Here is a 19,698-nt window from a genome sequence, read left to right as displayed (position 1 = left end):
TGTGTGTGTGTGTGTGTGTGTGTGTGTGGTTGCCCTTCCGAGCTGTGTTCTGCCGAAGACCTAGTTTTGACTGCTGAAGAACCAACAGAGTAGCTGCAGAAATTTAAAAAAACGGCTTGGAAACAAATGGGCACAAAGTGAACTTCAATATGACAAAGGCTATAGACGTGCTCCAATGGTTAATGGTTAATGGTTAAAAGCAACATAAATGTGCTAGCCATCTAAGGTCATGTAGCACTATAGTAAATGGTAGTGAAGGGTGGTTGAGTTAGTGATTAGTTGTCAAAGCTGGGCAAAGGAATTGACGAGTAAATGGGTTAAGGTTGGGTAAGGTAATGTATAGGGGTTAGATCAAGTGAAGGATGTATATGCATTTGAGGAATGAAAACAGGTTGTCAAAGCAGAAAGTGTGAGAAGCTGTGGGAGGGACCACGAAAAATCGGTCCAATTTGGCTAGGCTAAATAGATTATTTAAGAAATTTGTTGAGATGGGGGTAGTAGAAGGACGGGTGCATGTGGAAGAGGGAGTAGTGTTATGGGGAGGTGGACAATAAGGTTGTAAGGTAGTAATAAGAGAGGATGGGGTAGTTGATGAAGAAGGTTGTGGGGGTATAGTTGTTGAAGTTGAGCATGTTGGGAGTAGAAATGTCTCCTGGGGTGTTGATTAGGGTGGATACTGTACTAGTCGGAATTGAGGAGGGGGTATTAGTTGCAGTGTTCAGAGCCGTGGTCAAAGGAGAGCCTGGGGTCAGGGAATCGGGCGAGTTTGAATTGGTGGAGCTATTTGATTAAGAGGCAAGCCTCATTGCCTCTAATAATGGTATGGTTAATGGTTAATGGTTAATGGTTAAAAGCAAAATAAATGTGCTATCTAATTATGGTATAAAATTGTTGGCCATGATAAGCCTGGAGTATGTTGGGGAGAGAAACGGTCCACCCCTCAGGGTCCCTTGAGGGGTAAGGGCTAGACAACTAAAGCAGTGGAATACCGTGCCCATGGCTCCCTCAGGCCGTTCAGGACTGGCACAAAGTCAGCCTTTCATCCTTCCAGCATGGCTCTCACACCTTAGGAAGTGGATAATAGAAGGGGTTGGTGAAGGGACAGAAACGAAAAAGTAGGAGGGGAAAAAAAAACCATACAAAATTTGTTGAGTCGAGGGCTGAGTCCCAAGGTTGGGGAGTTCCCCAGCATTTGGTCCCAGTCTCCGCCTCCTAAGCCCCCCCACGACAACAACGGGCAAGGGATTGAGGGGGGAGACGTGCTCCAAATGGTATTCGTCGGTTAAAAGTGGAGGAAAATGAGGATGCGGGCGTTCAAATATTTATAGATTTGCTCGAACGCGAGTCAATCACACGTTTTGCGATTTAGACTTTCATCAATACCCTGAGCATGGGTATATTCACGTTAATGGACTACATTGACGAGATAAGAGCGTATTACCGTGAATACGTCGATGTTTAAAGATTAACAGTGAAATTAACCAAAGATTTGAATAAGCCTATTTTCGGGTAATTGATCTAAGAACACTTTTAGCCGCGCATACCTTCAACTTTGATATTATAGGTAACACATGTAAACATTTCATCCACATAAGTATTGTGGCAGGCCCAGGAGAACTGTTAATGTGTATGTATCATATCTGTCTGGGCATTTTTAGCCAACAGCCTAAAAGGATAGGACTGAAGGTGTGAATATACTGAAAGGTCCATTCCTTCTCCGTTAATCAGGGGAGCAAGAAATACATTTCGGAACTCGTTACCATTACTGACCAACAAATTTGTTTCTGCTGGAAAAAGGGAAAATATCTGGCACCGAGAAGAAAGGTAGACAGGGAAGATTAACAATGACAATGTTTAATGCTTTATGGAGTTGCAGACAACAGTGACATGGACACAAGGAGAGGGAAAATGATTACTGGATTAAGATGTGCAAAAAGTTGAGTCACTAAACAGCCGCAAAAACAAGTTTTATGCTCTAGTCTTTTGAGTGACGGGAGTGGATTCTCAGCCGATGGATAGAGAACTAGGGAAATGGTCAACTAAACGTTAACTTCATAAACGAGTTCCACCCATGCCAACAATCATAATTGATCTCTTTGGCATAGCCTTCGTTCTTTCATCCATCATTGGATTTGTGATTTGGCTTAAACATAAAACAAATGTATATTCTTCATGTTTTTATTCTTATTATTACTATTATAAATATGGGCATCCAATACTGGACCCTCGTTATGAATCCATCATTCCATCAATTTCTAAAACTCAATTGAAGTTTAACAAATACGAATTTAGACATCAGTGGCTATGTACAACAGATAAGTAAAAGTAAATTAGATAAGAAAGAAATCTTTAAAATTACAGAAGAAATGTTGAAAGAGAAGCTACAGCTCCAACACTTTTAATACACCTGCATGACTTCACTTGATGACATTACAGACTCCTAGGTCTTTCATAATGACTTTTCTAAGGCAGCACAGTAATCACTATAAATCCTATATCATACTTTGTCAGCGTGTATATAATGCGTGATTTCTAGCCAACTTCCCATACTAAGGCGAGGGCACAAATTCACCTGTTTCTTTTCTCTTTTTTTTTTTTCTTTTTGATTATTATAGCTTGATACATAAGACCTTTCTTAGTTCACGTTTCATGGGAGGTGAAATAACACAATATAAAACAACAGTATTATTATATTCTTCCAGTTATATGGATTATACGGATACAAATGCTGATTTTTTTTATTAATTAACAGCACATTGAAGCAGTATGTTCCATAGAGGCAAACAAGTGATTTCTTTCACCCTTACAAACCACAGGACAACTTCATAGAAAGATGAAATACACTATGGTTATCTTCAATGGATCATCAATACGTTACATCCATATCCGACATTATACAAAAACTTCACTACATGTTGACTTCCCAAAATCGGGTGACAGGCGACTCTTGTGACTGGGCATACTCAATATCTATGTACCTCATATTTAGCATTCACATAATTCCTAGTGAGAAAATCACAGATGACACTACCGTCTCCACATACACACACACACGCGTACCTACTATTTCTCTCGGTATTGCTCTACCGCTTCTCTTTCTCTCACTATCTCACACTCATAATAATATTTACCGATTTCTGACAAGAATCAATACACTTACTCTCAAATCGTCTCACACTCATGCATTACACTGAAGGCCAAGAACTATGGTGACGGTAGAGGGATGATGATCACATCAGCCTGGCTTCCTACATAACGGTTTGTCATGGCATCAGCAACTTGTTTAATAAGCCCTCGTTTGTTTGTTTTCAAACTGAGGAATCATAAACATGCATGCTTTGGGTAGATGACTGCTGATGACAACACATGGTGGTGATGATAACACTGGTGCTGGTGCTACTGCCGGTGCAAAGGCGTCACTGCTACTGTACCTCTGTTGCACTGGTGCAACATTCTCGCACCAATGGCCCAAGGAAATTTGGGGGTCCTGATAACATTCTTCCTAAAGGGGACAGTGGCGTTGTACAACAAAACATATCAATAAATAAAATAATATTTTGTTTTTACTATACAATGCACTTCTCAATCATTAAAACTCTTAATTTGGCTCACTACTCCTATAAAAGGTATTGTGTCCTTTAGTCATTTTACTCTATAGATATAGTAACTCTTCAGGTAGTCTGCTAATTGTTTACACAGCTCTCTACTACACATAATATCTTATTTGCTGGACGTTGCATCAACACCAGTGTGAAGGAAGGCAGCAACACACTTTTCTTATTGTTTGCCTTGTACATAAATAGCTGTGGTCCAGGTCTCTACTTCAGCTTGTTAACCACACTTACATTGTTTACCTACAAAACTGGACAGAATAAGAAATGGCTTCAGCATGAAACAGGCTGCAATCATAATCAACCTGTTAATACACTATTCCTCCCTGATTGCTTGTTTCCCATACAAGGTGCTAGGTTTCTATAAAGCTTAATATAGAAGATTGTTTCCTTAGTATAACCATAAAATGTGAGCAAGAATATGACCATCTGTAGGCAAGTCCAATTAGCTGAAGTGACCACATAGAAAGTTTATACGAGGAGGGCCTCAAGGGGGAATATATCAATTGTGACTACAGAACACTGCCAAAAATCAATGGATAGAACACTAAATAACGTACTCCAGTTCTCTCTCTCTCTCTCTTTTTTTTTGAGGATAAGAAGGTAGCAACAGAAGAATCAGTCATAAAAGGGCAGACAATGTGATGGGATCAGTGAGTACAAGGTGCAAAGATACTTCCATATCAAGGTCTTTCATTTTAAGGATGTATGTTTATAAGAAACATTATTCAAAGTACTATATGAAGCTTATAGTCACTTATTACATCACATGTTCTGATGAATAGCTACAGGCATGATAAAAAATATTATTTGAAGAAGGTTGTAGCCTTCCTCATGACATTTATATATTTCTGAAAGGTACTTTGGACTTTGCTTGAAGGACCTCCTAGTAACGAGTCTTCTAGCATAAGTCCCGAGGGACGAGATCGTAGCACAGAGTTTGTAAGGACTGTGAAAGACTCAACAATCCATGCTGTTTTCAAAGGTCTTTTTCTTCTTATAACACGGTTCCTGCTTTTCCAACCTTCTACGAGTATGGATTGCCAATATCTTCCAACAATCTGTAGTTATGAGGGTGATGCTTTCATCATGGAGCTGTAACTGCCTCGTAAAGATCCACATGTTCATGACTGGAAAAGTGGTGTGGGTACTCCATACCCAAGATGGCTCCCCATTCCTGCCTCTCAAAAATGTCTTCAAGCCACGGCACTTTCCTGATCCATCAGCACTGATGCACTTTTAATCTTTTGTCATACATGAATCTGAACATGTAGGAGCTGAAAGTCTTTGCCCTATATACATCGATAACATATCCGTATACACATAGTCTATTTATTTAATTTTATTCCACAGCATTCACAAAGAGATAAAGGAGGGGGTTTGGGAGGGAGCTGCAGCGCTTGGAGAACAAGATCCCTCTTTTCATAAACATGAGTTTGGGTTCACTGATTCCTCCAACAAGGAATGTCTTGTTTCATTTGTGTTTCACCTATTGTCTTCTTGCCTGCTGTTTGGCACTTTTGGGGGGGAGAGCATTTTCCAACAGATAGATACACTATTTTCTGTTTCCTCACAGCTCCATGTTTGTTTGCTTTTCTTATTTTTTCTATTCCCCCTACCCCATTTCAGTTTTCTTCCCGCTCTCTCTAATATATTTCTCTCTCTCTCTCTCTCTCTCTCTCTCTCTCTCTCTCTCTCTCTCTCTCTCTCTCTCTCTCTCTCTCTCTCTCTCTCTCTCTCTCTCTCTCTCTCTCTCTCTCTCAATCTTGTTTCTTAATCATCCCTCCATCACCATGAGAATCATCTCTGCTTGTTGGGCATTAAGCAAATAAAAACTTTTATTATGGTACCTAGGTAAAATTATATTAAAATTAAATAGCTATGTCATTGGATGCCAGTTTGGTACCAACACAGGGACATAATGCCCCCTTTGCACTGGTCACGACTTGCTTCCACCAAACTACACCTAAACTAGTGTCGTCCCAGAGTATGTATACATTAGTACCTCCCAAAGGCGACTAAATACACAGAGGATAAAAAAAAAAAAAAAAAAAAACGTACAAAAAAAAAAAAAGTAAAAAAAAAAAAAAAAATGATAATAAAAAATCTGTTGGTCATTTTGCGAATAAAGTGTCGTATCAAAGCACTAAAGTCCATTCACTTTCATTTTTTTTCTTCCTAGTTTTTCTTTTTTAATTTTTTTTGGTAGATGGAGTGAACGAGCAGCTGAACTCGTCTTACTTGTTAAGTAATCATCACAGAACAAGTGTGACTCAGTCAGTCATTTTGAGCTTTAGCCATTGCTATCATTTTGCAGGTGAAACTTTACGTTCATAAATAAAGGGATACAAAAAAAAAATATATATATAAATCCCGATAAAAAAGAAATACAAACAATACACAAAAGAGTACAAAAGCAAAAAATGACTGCTCTTATCACACATAAGTCTAGGCCTTACAAAGGTCCCAGGGAGTAAAGGGGGGAGGGGGTTCCATCAATCCTCTCAGGCTTAGCGACTCTCACAAGGAGAATTCCCGTGTTCCCCGTCCCATCACCACCACCACCTCTGCCTTCTTCATCCAGCCATCCAAATTTTGTTCCTTTTCAACCTCAAAATAACTGATTACAATAAATAAAGTACAAATACTTAAAACCATTCCTGCTTGCAGAATAAGAGACCTAATTTTTAGAAAAATCAGATTTGAGTATATCTTTTTATTGCACATATCTCTTTCTACATTTAGTTGAGTGTCTATATGGGTCCAGGGTGCTCAAAGCAATTTATTTGTAGATTCTATATAAACTAATACATTGTCCCAATTGACCCGACACAAGCAGACTATCCTTCAGTCTGCAAGGTGGTGTGCAACATGAAATTGTTGAGGCAAATCCTCCAGCCAAGTTTCAGAGCTGGCTGGGGAAAAGGGGGGCAGGAAAAAGTAGTAATAAAAATAACAGTAACAATTAAGAAGTTTTCAAAAATCAATTATAATACAAATGGAACTAAAATCATTTCACTTGGATAGAGTGACCTCCAAATAAAAACATTTCCACACCATTATTGTCATGTAGCCTCCATCTCAGTGCAGGCGTTATGAAATACATTAAAAAAAAATAATAATACAAAAAAACAATGGGGTCACAACAAAGTGTCACATAACAGCAAATAACGCAAGCACGAGGACTGGTTTCCACAATGATACAGGTGGGTAGTCGATTTTTTTTCTTTTTTTTTTTTTTCTTTTTTTCTAACAGCTGGGAGATGCAGTGCTTCCGGTGGTGATGAGGTAACACTGGAGTGCTTAGTGCTTGTGGGGGTTGGTGGGGTGCCCCCCTATGGGTGGCGGTGCCTGAGGATTGAGGATGCTCTCATTGGACTGCGACTGAGATGCCGGCAGAAGCACCGCAATGGCCTCTCTCTCGGGTGAGCACTGCACCACTGCCAGTCATTTCCCGCGTCCTGCCTTCTTCTTCTTTCGTTTGAAAAAGCAACAGCACCTGAAAGGAGGGCAAACACAAAAAGGAAAAATGTGTGGATTAGTAAATGGTCTTAACATGTGGAAAACTGTAATTAAGCTTAATATAAAATCACATGCAATTTACAGAGTCAATTCTTATTTACTCTTCAAATAATATCAACATGGCGGCATGCTACAACATACATTCGTTGCCTCCAGCAAAAAGAAATTTGAAATCTTACTTTGTTTCATCCGAGGTATCGCCTTCTTGGTGTACGGTGATGGGGGTGTTGGAATGACCTGCTAATGGGTCATCAGGTCCAAGCTCCCCATTAGTCGAACTCACAACCTGCGGCAATAATGCAACGGCTGCTTAAATCATGGATCACACTGAGAGAGCCTACCAACACTCATTCACTCTTCTGACTTGTATCAAAAACTATGCTGAGTGAGGAATCTTTAATTTCCTCTTTCTCCTAGCCAGGAAATGAATATAGATCTTGATTAAAAAAGCATTATTATGATCCTTTTTTTTCACATATTTATGTGGTATTAGATATATGTATATAATGCAAAACAAATGTAAACTCTTCCAAGCTACTGTCATAATTTACTTCTCAGGTATATTACATAGCTCTGTAACATACACCATTAGTAATGTTTGTGCAACAATCATTCTCGCTTACATAAAGGCTCACATTCATGTCTACCTTGAGCACTGCACTGACTGTGGGGGTGAATCAGTGACAATCAGGTGATACACATATCCATGTCATTGTGCATGTTTTTCATGACAAAAAGGAATCATAACAAAATAAAATATTCATCAAGACTTATTAAAGAAAGTAAAACCGAATCTAAAAGTAAATGAATGAATCAATGAAATCAATCAAAAAGTTTATGAAACTCCTAAAAGATGATGTATCAGTATATATACACAGAGCATTGCTGTGGTTTTCCCAATATTCACCAACCATTTTTGAGTCCTGTTCAAAAATTTCTTGTCATGTTCAAATCTTTGTTATGTGTTAAAGTCTTAGTTCTATCTTAATTTCCATGCAACATAGTTGAGGGCAATGGACCCTTGTGTTCCTTTATTCAAGATTAATTGTCATTAATTCATACACATACATTCATCCCCCTATATTTTTTTTTTTTTTTTTTTTTTTTTTAATAAATTTAAAATCAAGATACATCTATCACAAAGTAACATACAATTTAAAAGCCATCAAATATCCTTAACCCCTCATCATTAGTATTGAAAAAAAGGAACATTAATGGAAGAGTACTAATACATTTCCTCAAGTTACTGAACACTCTACAAAGGGAAGTATTAATGTTGTATATATAGCCAAACTAACACCATCAAAGACCTGTTGCACAAGTCTACAAAAGCATCCACTGATTTTTCTCTTTTTTTTTTTTTTTTTTTGGTTTTGTTTAATAACTAGGTGCTGCCAAGGCTCTTGTTAACCATGCAAGGCTGTGGTGCAAGGAAAAAAGAAGCTGTCGGGAGAAGATAAGCCACAGGAACTAAAACCCGGAGGAGCAGGCAATGGTCTCCAGAATATATAATAAAGAAAAAGAAAAAGAAAAAAAAAAGTATTGGACTTGCCACATACTCTCTGCACTGCATTGCTGGCACAGCTGACCCTGCCTATCTCACACACTTTTGGTAGATTGCAAACTCATTCATCTGCCATTTACTCTGCTGGCTGAATTGTCTCAATACGACCAGCTTCTTTCTCCCATGCATCACACCTGAGACCTCTGCTTACTCACTGTGCTTCACACAACTATTTTAGGAGTGTGATGAGAAGTCCATGTTCATACATATATCACACAAACAAAGCTGTAGTTCATGCAGTAACTCCATTTTTTATTATATTTATTAATCTTCATTTGTCTATCTTTATAACAGAATTTATTAAGGCAATCTATCTAATATGTATTTCTTTTGTTACCTTACTCAGTTGTGGGAAGCACTTACATTACTAGCACACTTTTCATAAATATGTAGAAAAGTCAAAAGTGAAGTTCCCTATAATAGGCTATATAAATATTATCAATCACAAAACAAAATGCAGGAAAAAATAAAATTGCAGTTAATGCCATTGAAAGAAAAAGAAAAATATAAACAAATATGGATGATGCCAGTTATCACTTACAAAATGACCAAATAGCTCAAACACATAGCTCTTTGCAAGCCTGTCAATTCCAACATTCCTCAAACATTACCACTGGAGACGTTCAATCTTCCAGCCTGACTTGTACCACAGGTCACCAAGAAAAAATACAAAAACCACACCACAACCCATGTCCTAGAGACAACTAGACTAAATCTCTGCTTGTGTCAATTGAAGAGAGGCTATAGAGAGAGGGGAAAGGGAGGGGGCAGGGGAGGTTCTGTAGCTGGAAGTAAAAGACTGCAAGCTGGCCGCCACAATGATCTACATCCGCTGTGAAAAGAGCCTACAACCAAGAGAATTGCAGAGCTCGCACTGCCAGTCAAGATAGTCGAGTTGGCTGCTGTGTGAGGGAAACAGGAGGGATGATGAACTGGACAATATCTGCCGCTGAAAAAGGGTGCATGGGATCAACAGAAGGCTAAACAATGTAAGTGCAGGTACTTAGCATCGTGTGTTTGGGAAACGGGACTACCCATAATCTCAGGGGAATTTATATGAACAAACTATGTCTATTTATGGACAGACAATAGCAAGGTTGCATTTACTAGCTAGTGATGGGAGGGTGAGGGGAGGGATGGTTGGGTCATTTGAAAACAAAATAATTAACAAAGCTAACTCTTGGAGGAAGGATCCTCATCTGCCCAGTTAAAAAATATATGTAATAATAAATTGAAAAAAAAGAGGGAAGGGGGGAAAAAGCAGAGTCGGGAAAGCTACTTAGTATTCATAACAAAATCACATAAGGGGATAAAAGGGAAGGCAAGGGTTGCTAGTCATGCTCTATTGGCTACATAAAGGCCTGATGCTAAGAGTGGGGGAAAGAAGGAAAAAATAAAATATGGTAAAACAAACTTTAAAAAGGGAGGAAAAAGGTCAGCCACATGATCAGCAATTCTGAGCGCTGGTTAGACTGCTACCCAAGGTAAAATGTTCTCTCTTACCACCCCCCCAAAAAAAAATATATATATATAAATAAATAAAATAAATAAATAAAATAGATAGCTAAAAAAATCATTCAACCAATCAAAAAGGGAATATTGGGGTCACTGGGGGGGAAAAACATCAACCTCTTTAGAACTCCTTTGCCATATTCACAATAGCTGATCCTGTGGCCAGAAGCAGTATGGAGAGAGAAAGAGATCAAGACAGAGACAGAGAGACAGAGGGGGAGGGGTTTCAGCAGGCCCGTCGCCAAAAGCGGGATTACCTGGACGGAGCCGTGGCGGTCTGCAGGGGTGAGGTTGCCGCCTAACATGTTGCTTGCCTGCTTGGGGGTTTCGGGCCAGGCTGCATTACCCTTGGTGCCGGCCTGTAACATTGGCCCCGTGGCCTCGTCAGATGCATTCATCATGCGGCAACAACAACCAGCAACATCATCATCACACACACGCCACATGTCCACACGGTCAAAGGGGATATGAGGGGTCCTCACACATATATTTTTTTCTATTCTCTTCCCACATAACTAACTGCCTAACTAATTGACTTATCCTATGACTACACGAGACCATCAACCTATCGCCATCTGTGTGGTTAGCTGGATAAACAAAGAAATGAAGTCCTAAGCAACATTCTATTTCGATCTTTGTTTCAAACATTCCCATGTGATATTAGCACATGATAAGTAGAAATATAATATTACCACTGCAGTTTCAGTGTTACCAGGAATTTCTGGATAGACTTGGCCCTAATAAACTAGCCTTTAAAAACATTAATGGGGTGAAAAAAGCCAATAAGTACTATTCTGTACCTCAATATACAATATGTTAAATGCTGAAATATCATAAAATCATGTCTACCGGTATACAAAAAACAAAAAAAAGATGGCAAGAATACAAGAAAATTATGAAATCAGTACTAAATAGCCAACTCTACGTGGCCAAGATTCCCAAATACAATCTAATTTGCCAAAAACCCAATCAGAATGATGACTGGGATACTACACTGATCAAACACTATTGACTCTTCGAGAATCTGGCCATACATTTCTCCTACTGTATGTTATTTTTACACAACAGCAGGTTAACAGAAGCTGCCCTAGTCTTTTATGCTTATGCAGCACAAGTTACCTGCATTAGCCGTAAGTCCTCTCCTGCCGACTTTTCCTGGTGATATGAAGAGATTGACTGGAGTTTTGCTTTCACTCTGCTTTGAATACTTTTAACCATTAATCGACTACAGAATTTCTAAAACTTCTTACTAAGACCTCTTTCTGATTAGTGAATGCAAATCATAGTGTAAAACTTTCCCCCCATTAGACTAACATGAGACTAAATATCTCGATAAGCAACATATTTCTTAAAGACTGTTTCATTGACATTTTCAGATCCCTGACATCTGAAAATAACCTACGAGAAAAAAAAAATGAAAAGGATATAAACTACAGCTATGAATAAACTAATAAATGTGAAGATAAATAACAAAGGTCAAAAGAAGTGTTCCATCACACAATGAGCTACTCATACTCCCCGTAGCTTCAGTACTTTCCTCAACCTAAAACAAATGGTAAAGTTTTTAAAACACAAAAAAGCATGCAATTGTGGATGTGATTATTGATGCATGAAAAAGAATGCTGCATGTTTGCTTACTTCTTTTCATTTCTTAATAAATTTAACTACTTGATTATAAACAAAAATACTATTCTTAACATGGGGGAAAAAAAACAGACATCATGTTCTGGCACTACCTCACATACTGGACTGAGCAATGGTAATGACAATCTTATCATTCCTTTATAGTGACAAGGAATTCCTCAAACAGAATTGTAATTTTGTCCGAGGGCACAGCAGCTAGACAGAGTAGTCCTGACTGAACAAACAAGAAAACAAACTTTTTAAAATTTTGGGTGAATTAAAAAAAAAAATAACCATCATATGCTTATAATCTGTGATCAAAGAAACAGTGAAGACTAGAGGAGTGACTTAAAACAGTGTGAGTGAGATGGACATTAACACTCGTGTCTCTGTGTAGGGGTGCTGAGAAGCCACACCTGGTGCCGTGTCATCATTCCGAGGTCAAACAGGCCTGTTACACTCCTCCCCAGTCTTTCACAGTGCAAGGCTTTCAATTAGTACTCTTGGCCTGGTTGATGTGTTCATAAAAAGCAAAGATTTAAAAATTTCTGAAAAAAATCCTTTTTTTTCTCTCTATCTTTTTTTTTTTTCTTTTTTTTTAGGATTCAAAAAATCTCTCTAAGTCTGAAGTGCCCAAGGTTGTTGCACTGTAGCTCAAACCGTGAGGAGGTAGTGTCGGAACATACGTGATGTCTGACCAGGGGAGGTCGTGGGGAGGCTTCGTCTGCCAGCTGCGTTGGAGTCCAAGGCAGTAGCACCTGCTGGGGAGGGGCAGGAGGTGCCTCACCCTCCCTGGCTTCACCTTGCCCATTACCAGGCCCCTGCACATTCTTCACTACTCCTGTCAACTGGAGGGAAAATGTTAAGCCCTATTTAAAAAACAACAAATAATTTTTTGAAGAGGGCCTTTCAGGTGCTTGAGGAAGGGGACACTTTTTGCTGAACCACCTGCTGCGCCTGGCAAGTCAGCCAGCGTGTCTTCAGCCGACCTGAAAAGGGTGGAGATGAGGACAGAGGGAGTGCCCAAGTTTACCTTAATAGCCGTTGGGTGCCTCTCGCGGTTCTCTCTGCTTGGGGAAACAATCACTTCCGTTCCTGTCTGCGTCGAACCAACAGGTGTTGACTGCAAGAACATCCGAGTAAGTAAAAAAAAAAAAAAAACACTGCTAAAAAAATTTCCGACATAATGTATCTAGATTTATATCTAAGACTTTAGCATTTCAAAATATATCACTATTTCAATGACAGCATCAGTAAAGGAATACTGTGGTCCATGATAAATGACTTCACCCTTTCATCTTGGCTTACAATATAAGAAACAGGTTAGAATAAATTTAGAACTTAGCTGGATTATTCAAGTTATGACTACAGAATGCCTAAAATACTTTATCTTTACTCTAAGTTTTAATTACAATCCTATTTGAAATGGTTGTATACAATTCTTAAAAAAACATTACTGCAATATGAATCCTGGAAGGGAAACAAACCTACACAACACTATAATACCTCAGTAAATTTGAAACTTGTGCAAGATCATTAGCATCAATATCCCAATAATTATTCTTTATTTCTCTGACTCCCTTCAAACAGATACTAGTTGGTAAGGTGATTCAAAATTTAACTCTTGATACATATACATGAACTGTCCTCTATGGTTTTGTTTTCCTACTATTTTCATTTCAAAGGTGCTTAGACAAGGACTCGGTTACAATGGACATACCAGACCTTGCCTATATACAACACTGAATGGTGTAAATTTTCAGGGAGAAAATTTCAATCATATTACCATCACTATGGCTATTAACCTAATTATAATAATAATAATCATGATGATAATTAAAATATAAATAATGATGATGATAATAGTAATAAAAATAGTGAGAGAGAGAGTGAGAGAGAGAGAGAGAGAGAGAGAGAGAGAGAGAGAGAGAGAGAGAGAGAGAGAGAGAGAGAGAGAGAGAGAGAGAGAGAGAGAGAGAGAGAGAGAGAGAGAGAGAGAGAAAAAGGAATTGGGTGAAGAGGTGTAATTAGGTAGGCCTAGCAATGGACTTAGTAATTAACATTTGTGAAGGCATCTATGCTTAAAAACTAAACAAATAATAAATAAAACAAAATCAAAATGGGTACTGCATGTAATTTGCATCATTAGTTTATGGGAGAGAGAGCAAGAAAAACAAAATATATATTCTCAAGAAAGATATGTTTTCAAAGTTATGGGCTGTAAGGCACAAGGAGAGTAAATGTAACATTAACCCCTACGTAAAAGCAAAATTCATAATTACATGTTTACACAGGATGCCTTTTTGTTTTATGATATCTATCAATATAAAATAACTTCAGTTTAAAGTCTTCTAATTTGCATACTTATAATATTGAAAATATGGACTTGCCCTACTTTTGTCCAGCGTGAACACACATCTGAGCAAGGCAAGTGTTGTACTGTGGCCTTCAAGGGTCAGTGATCAACTCTGATTACTTAGTCCCTTTATAGCACATACCCAGTAATACGTTTGTAACAACAGGGAGGCATAAACCATATCCCCTATTCCTTCATCTAATCATTAAAATAGGCCAATCTGTTCATTCTTTCAAAGTTTCAATGTCTTCCCTCATGAGCTTGTAAAGAGGAGTTATAAACATTTAGGAAATGACAAAAAAAAAAAAAAAAAAAAAAAAAAAAAAAAAAAAAAAAAAAAAAAAAAACATGATAAGGATTGTTATGGTTCAGATACTGATAACTATGATGGACAAGATTAACAAAGGAAGAAAGATGAAGATAAAGAATAAATAAACAGAAAATATTTTCTATGTAAAAAAAATGCTTTCACAAAAAATTACATGCTCAACTCCAGAAACTTGAACTGCATAGAATACCAGAATAAACCTATAACAAATTGTATGACACACTTCCTTAATCATTACAAATAATTTGAAATATAGCATTATCTTTTCTGTGGCACTTTCCTTTCACAGTTAACATCTCTTTTATACATACACTTAAGTGGTGAATCCATCATACTCATTACATTAGCCTACAATACACTATTGCATATTAAAACTGATTTTAATGTAATATATCAGATATTATGTATAAATACTTAGATCAATTCCTAAATAACATGTACCTAATAACCAACATTAATACATAACTAAAACAACAAAGAGGACTGCAGAGCAATATGAAAATATTTTTTAGCACTAACTAGAGCAACTCTTCTACTTCAATTATCAGATAAGCTCTTCTTTATTATATACTTTTCTTCTATTTTTTCATTCAAAAAATTTGTAAACAAACATCAACCCTCAAACTGAAGCAAGTATACTCTTATCCAATGACTATGCTTTTATTTCATTTCAATGATTTTTTTCAAGTGCATAAAACTTAAACACATAGAAGGAGAAACACAAATATGAAAACACTGCTTTTCATTCTTATAACATTACTGTAGAGATTGCATGTATGATCAATCAGCACAAAAAGCCTTTGGATAAATTTCCCAAAGTCAAATCCGATGTTTCCAACTTGTCAGATCATCACTTAGCAAATTACAGTTTACTGATAAATTATATTTCCCTTTTCAAACTAAAGCAAAGGAAACTCTTAGTTATTACAATTACGTATTTCCTAAGGAACCTGGGCACCTTTCTTAAATATTTCATCAAATGAAGATTAAGTGGACAATTTAAAAATTCATCTGGGTTTCTAAAGAACTGTGACAATTTGAGGGTTGATTATGCATCAAAGGGGATTCGAACACAATAAAGGATAATTTTGTATAATTAAGCCTTTCAAACAGCAACATTATCTTGCTTGTTTCTACAATTGACCGACCTTCTCTGATCTTGTCTTAACTCTATCTGAAGGAGCGGCAATTCTCAGTTGTCTCATATTGGCTAAATAATCTGCAGGCTGCATCATGATTGTTAAAAGTTATATTAGATTATGTATAAACACTAGAGAAGGCATTAATTTTTTTTTTTTTTTGAAGGACTTGTCAAATATTAAATAAAACAAGTGCATCATGACAAATTCACATGTCCTTACCATGGTTTTTCCTGTCCAATCAAAATCACCATCCTCGACAAAGCCTTTCCTTTCAAAGAGATCCTGGAAAAGCTTTCGCAGATAGTCGTAGTCTGGGGTCTCAAAGAAATCCAGCCTCCGTACATACCGCAGGTATGTCGCCATTTCTTCTGCAATAAAGATGAAACACTTGATGTTCAAACTGTTCCTCCTAAATTTTTCAAGCAAGTTAAATATAACGTTAACATAGTGAGATAAATTAAATGAATGCTACATTACAAAAGAAAAAGAAAAATATTTTTTTTTCCCCTAAGAGATTCCCTATTCCACCCAGGCTTCTACAGCAGCATTCTTACCAGGGTAATTTTCACAGAGGGCCTCAATGGGTGTGGCTCTCTTTGTGTCCCCAATCTTTTGGTAACGTTCCTTGAGGGTGTCGGCCTTGAGTCCCTGCCAGGGGAGGGATCCTCGCAAGAAGTACATAAACATGTGTCCTAGGGCCTCCAGGTCGTCTCTGCGTGACTGTTCCTTGCCCATGTGGGTGTTGATGGACATGTACCGGGCAGTCCCTGTTAGGGACTTGTGCTCTCGGTATGGGATGTGCTTGTTTGTTGTGGGGTCAATGTACTCCTTGGCCAAACCAAAGTCTGTAAGAAAAGCAACTTTTGACTAAGGCAACAACAACCACAACTAATAAGCCAAAAATAAACAAAATAAAACACTACGAAGTCAGTCTACAAGCATTTTTCATGCTTGTTTTATAATTAAACACTGACTAACACATCAACACGGAAAAATGGTCTAGATAGTCTGCAATCACCAACTTACCTATTATGTGTATTATTCTGTCTTTTTTAGTAGAGCTTCTCCCTATGAGAAAATTTTCAGGTTTCACGTCTCGATATATTAATCTTCTAGAATGTACATATTCTATCCTATGGAGCTGAAAAAGAAGATAACATTTTAGAATCCTTTTATTTCCCTGTTCCATCATTTTTGAAGTCTCGTTGACATTGTTAAAATGGTAAATACAATCTATAAATTTCATATAATACAAATATCTAAATCAATTCTCCACTAATTCTCAATCCTTATAAAACAATCAAACAATCATAGCAGACACTGAAAATGATTCATGAAACCTTAAAAAAACTAAGGATACAGCTATACACTCACAGCCAATCATTAGGCTACACAAACAACATTCAACAACAAATTTGTTCCACTAATATTAAACTGGATTACATTGCAAGTTCAAGAAACCACTCCTCCTCCTCCTCCACGCACAAAAATAAACATCTGACACTTACTAATTGTATGGCTATTAATAAGACTGTCTTGAGTGTGAAACGTCTGCCACACATGTCGAAGAGGTCTTCCAGGCTGGGGCCCAAGAGCTCCATGACCAAGGCATTGTACTTCCCACACACACCAAAGTAGTAGATCTTGGGGATACCTTCCACTGAAAGGAGAGAGAGAGCCTGGTTAGGTTTCATTACCAACTTGAAGTATTTTTCTCTTCTTTTGAACATGTTACCAATCAGAAAACATTACAACAAATATTCTGAAAAGAATGATCAAGAAATTTAAATAAATTCAATATGGAAAAAAAAGATAGAAGAAATGACAAAGACAGCAGGTACAATATTCAAAAGAAGGATGAGCATGAGAAAATGGTGAAACAGTAACAAGACTGAAAACAAAATGTAAAAAAAAAATGAAAACAAAAATAACTGCAATACAACACTTACAAGATATAGTAATTTTATTTACACAGTGAAACAGCAAATCTACCAACTGGTCAGAGTGAATAAGCAGTTCAAGACCATCTGTGACATCAAATTCATATGGAAGTAATAACCAAGGAATGTGAGAGGGAGAGTGAGGAAGAGGGATGGGGTGGGAGGGAAGGAGGAAGAGGGAGGGGCATTTGGAGAGAGGAGAGGGTGTGTGTGAAAGAGAGAGAGTGAGTGAGTGAGTGAGTGAGTGAGTGAGTGAGTGAGAGAGAGAGAGAGAGAGAGAGAGAGAGAGAGAGAGAGAGAGAGAGAGAGAGAGAGAGAGAGAGAGAGAGAGAGAGAGAGAGAGAGAGAGAGTCTAACACTGATAGTGCTAATTTACATAGCATCAGTGCAGGCCTTGCATAAGCCCACGGTAGTGTGTAAGCATTCCCCCAATCTGGCTCTGGCTTACCTCCTGTTACCATCAAAGAGCCAAATGGCAAACAAAGGTTTATGTTCAATCTGGGCAGAGACATTATTGTGGTCTCCTTTAGGAATCGCACTAATATTAGAGCTGAACCCAACAAGTATTAAAGGACAAATTACAGTCACATTCCCCAAAAGCACGACCCTATGAATGTTCACAGACAACAATTTGTGCTGGCTAGAAGCCATCACTGTTACTGATTATGGTGTAAACATATTCAACATCTACAAGATAGTCAGTATTCATTTATCATAAATGGGAAGGAAGTGCACAGGGAGTGGGGTTGGGGAATGGGATGGGGAATGAGTTGTGGGAAAGAAAGAACGAAGGAAGGAAGGAAGGAGCGAAGGGGTGTGTGTGTATGTGTGGGTGTGTTTATGTGTGTGTGTGTGTATGTGTGTGTATGTGTGTGTATGTGTGTATGTGTGTGTGTGTGTGTGTATGTGTGTGTGTGTGTGTGTGTGTGTGTGTGTGTGTGTGTGTGTGTGTGTGTGTGTGTGTGTGTGTGTGTGTGTGTGTGTGTGTGTGCGTGTGTGTGCCTGCGAGAGAGAAAGAGAGAAAGAGAAAGAGAGAAAGAGAGAGAAAGAGAGAGAAAGAGAGAGAGAAAGAGAGAGAAAGAGATAAGAGAGAGAGAAAGAGATAAAGAGAGAGAGAAAGAGATAAAGAGAGAGAGAAAGAGATAAAGAGAGAGAGAAAGAGATAAAGAGAGAGAGGAGAGAGAGGAGAGAGAGAGAGAGAGAGAGAGAGAGAGAGAGAGAGAGAGAGAGAGAGAGAGAGAGAGAGAGAGAGAGAGAGACAGAGAGAGAGAGAGAGAGAGAGAGAGAGAGAGAGAGAGAGAGAGAGAGAGAGAGAGAGAGAGAGAGAGAGAGAGAGAGAGAGAGAGAGAGAGAGGGGGGGGGGGAGTGAGTGAGTGAGTAAGGGGGTGAGAGTGAAGAGTGTTGGTGGTGTGAGCATGAGCAATTATCGTAAAAGTTGAATGCTTCATATTAAAGCCAGTTGCGGCAAAGGAAGGAGGTCAAAAACAGTGACCCGAATCCCCGAGTGAAGTAGCGACTTCAAGTGCGGCCGAAAACTTGATGAAGAAACGATCCTCCTCTCCCCCGTCCCCCTCCCCACCTCCTCCTCCACCCAACAAAAGCCCGTCGCGTTCGCCGCCCTCGCGCCTCCTCCTCTGGCGCCAGATAGAACCGGCAATAGAAATACCCTCAATTCGTGGCAAAAGGAGAGTGTCATGAGCTTATTTGATAACTCAAGTCGAGTTGCTCCCGCCCCCGCCCTCCGAACCTCGGCTCATCGCGATCAAAATCCGTGAGAAGGCACAGTAACCATGACAACGGATGACGTCACTGTTCCAGCTGAGGTGACGTCACGCGATGGCGCGATTCCCGTTGCTGGGAAAGCATTGCAGCCGCCTTTCCCTCTAATGAATATTAGAAACGTCTTTTCGTCGGTCGTGTTCTAGGATTCTTTTATCGAGCCAATACTCTAAAAAAGGTTAAAGGGTTAACCATTACAATACAAGAAAAATACGCTACAGGCGCACACAACCGCCATTCCTCTCAACACCGGACGCCAGACAGACAAGCACAAGACATTTATAAAAACAACAACAGTGATAAAAAAAAATCGCCAAGCGC

General features: G+C 38.5%; 1 protein-coding gene across 5 annotated transcripts in view; it reads right to left on the bottom strand.

The window, feature by feature from the left end:
* Nucleotides 1-2,674: 2,674 nt before the first annotated feature.
* Nucleotides 2,675-19,698, bottom strand: part of LOC125027153 (casein kinase I-like) — a 124,116-nt gene continuing 107,092 nt past the window's right edge. For 2 of the 5 annotated variants that reach the window (XM_047616032.1, XM_047616033.1), the window contains 8 exons: nt 17,167-17,318; nt 16,685-16,799; nt 16,213-16,503; nt 15,878-16,026; nt 12,866-12,955; nt 10,467-10,568; nt 7,313-7,419; nt 2,675-7,110 (listed from right to left, as the gene is read on the bottom strand). In XM_047616032.1, the coding sequence (XP_047471988.1) occupies nt 7,059-7,110; nt 7,313-7,419; nt 10,467-10,568; nt 12,866-12,955; nt 15,878-16,026; nt 16,213-16,503; nt 16,685-16,799; nt 17,167-17,318 (1,058 nt within the window). In that variant the 3' untranslated portion in view covers nt 2,675-7,058. The other 3 variants (XM_047616036.1, XM_047616037.1, XM_047616038.1) reach the window with 3 other exon arrangements.

This window comes from Penaeus chinensis, chromosome 7, assembly GCF_019202785.1.
Source record: "Penaeus chinensis breed Huanghai No. 1 chromosome 7, ASM1920278v2, whole genome shotgun sequence".
Classification (NCBI taxonomy): domain Eukaryota; kingdom Metazoa; phylum Arthropoda; class Malacostraca; order Decapoda; family Penaeidae; genus Penaeus; species Penaeus chinensis.
This window is presented reverse-complemented; position numbering and strand designations above follow the sequence as displayed.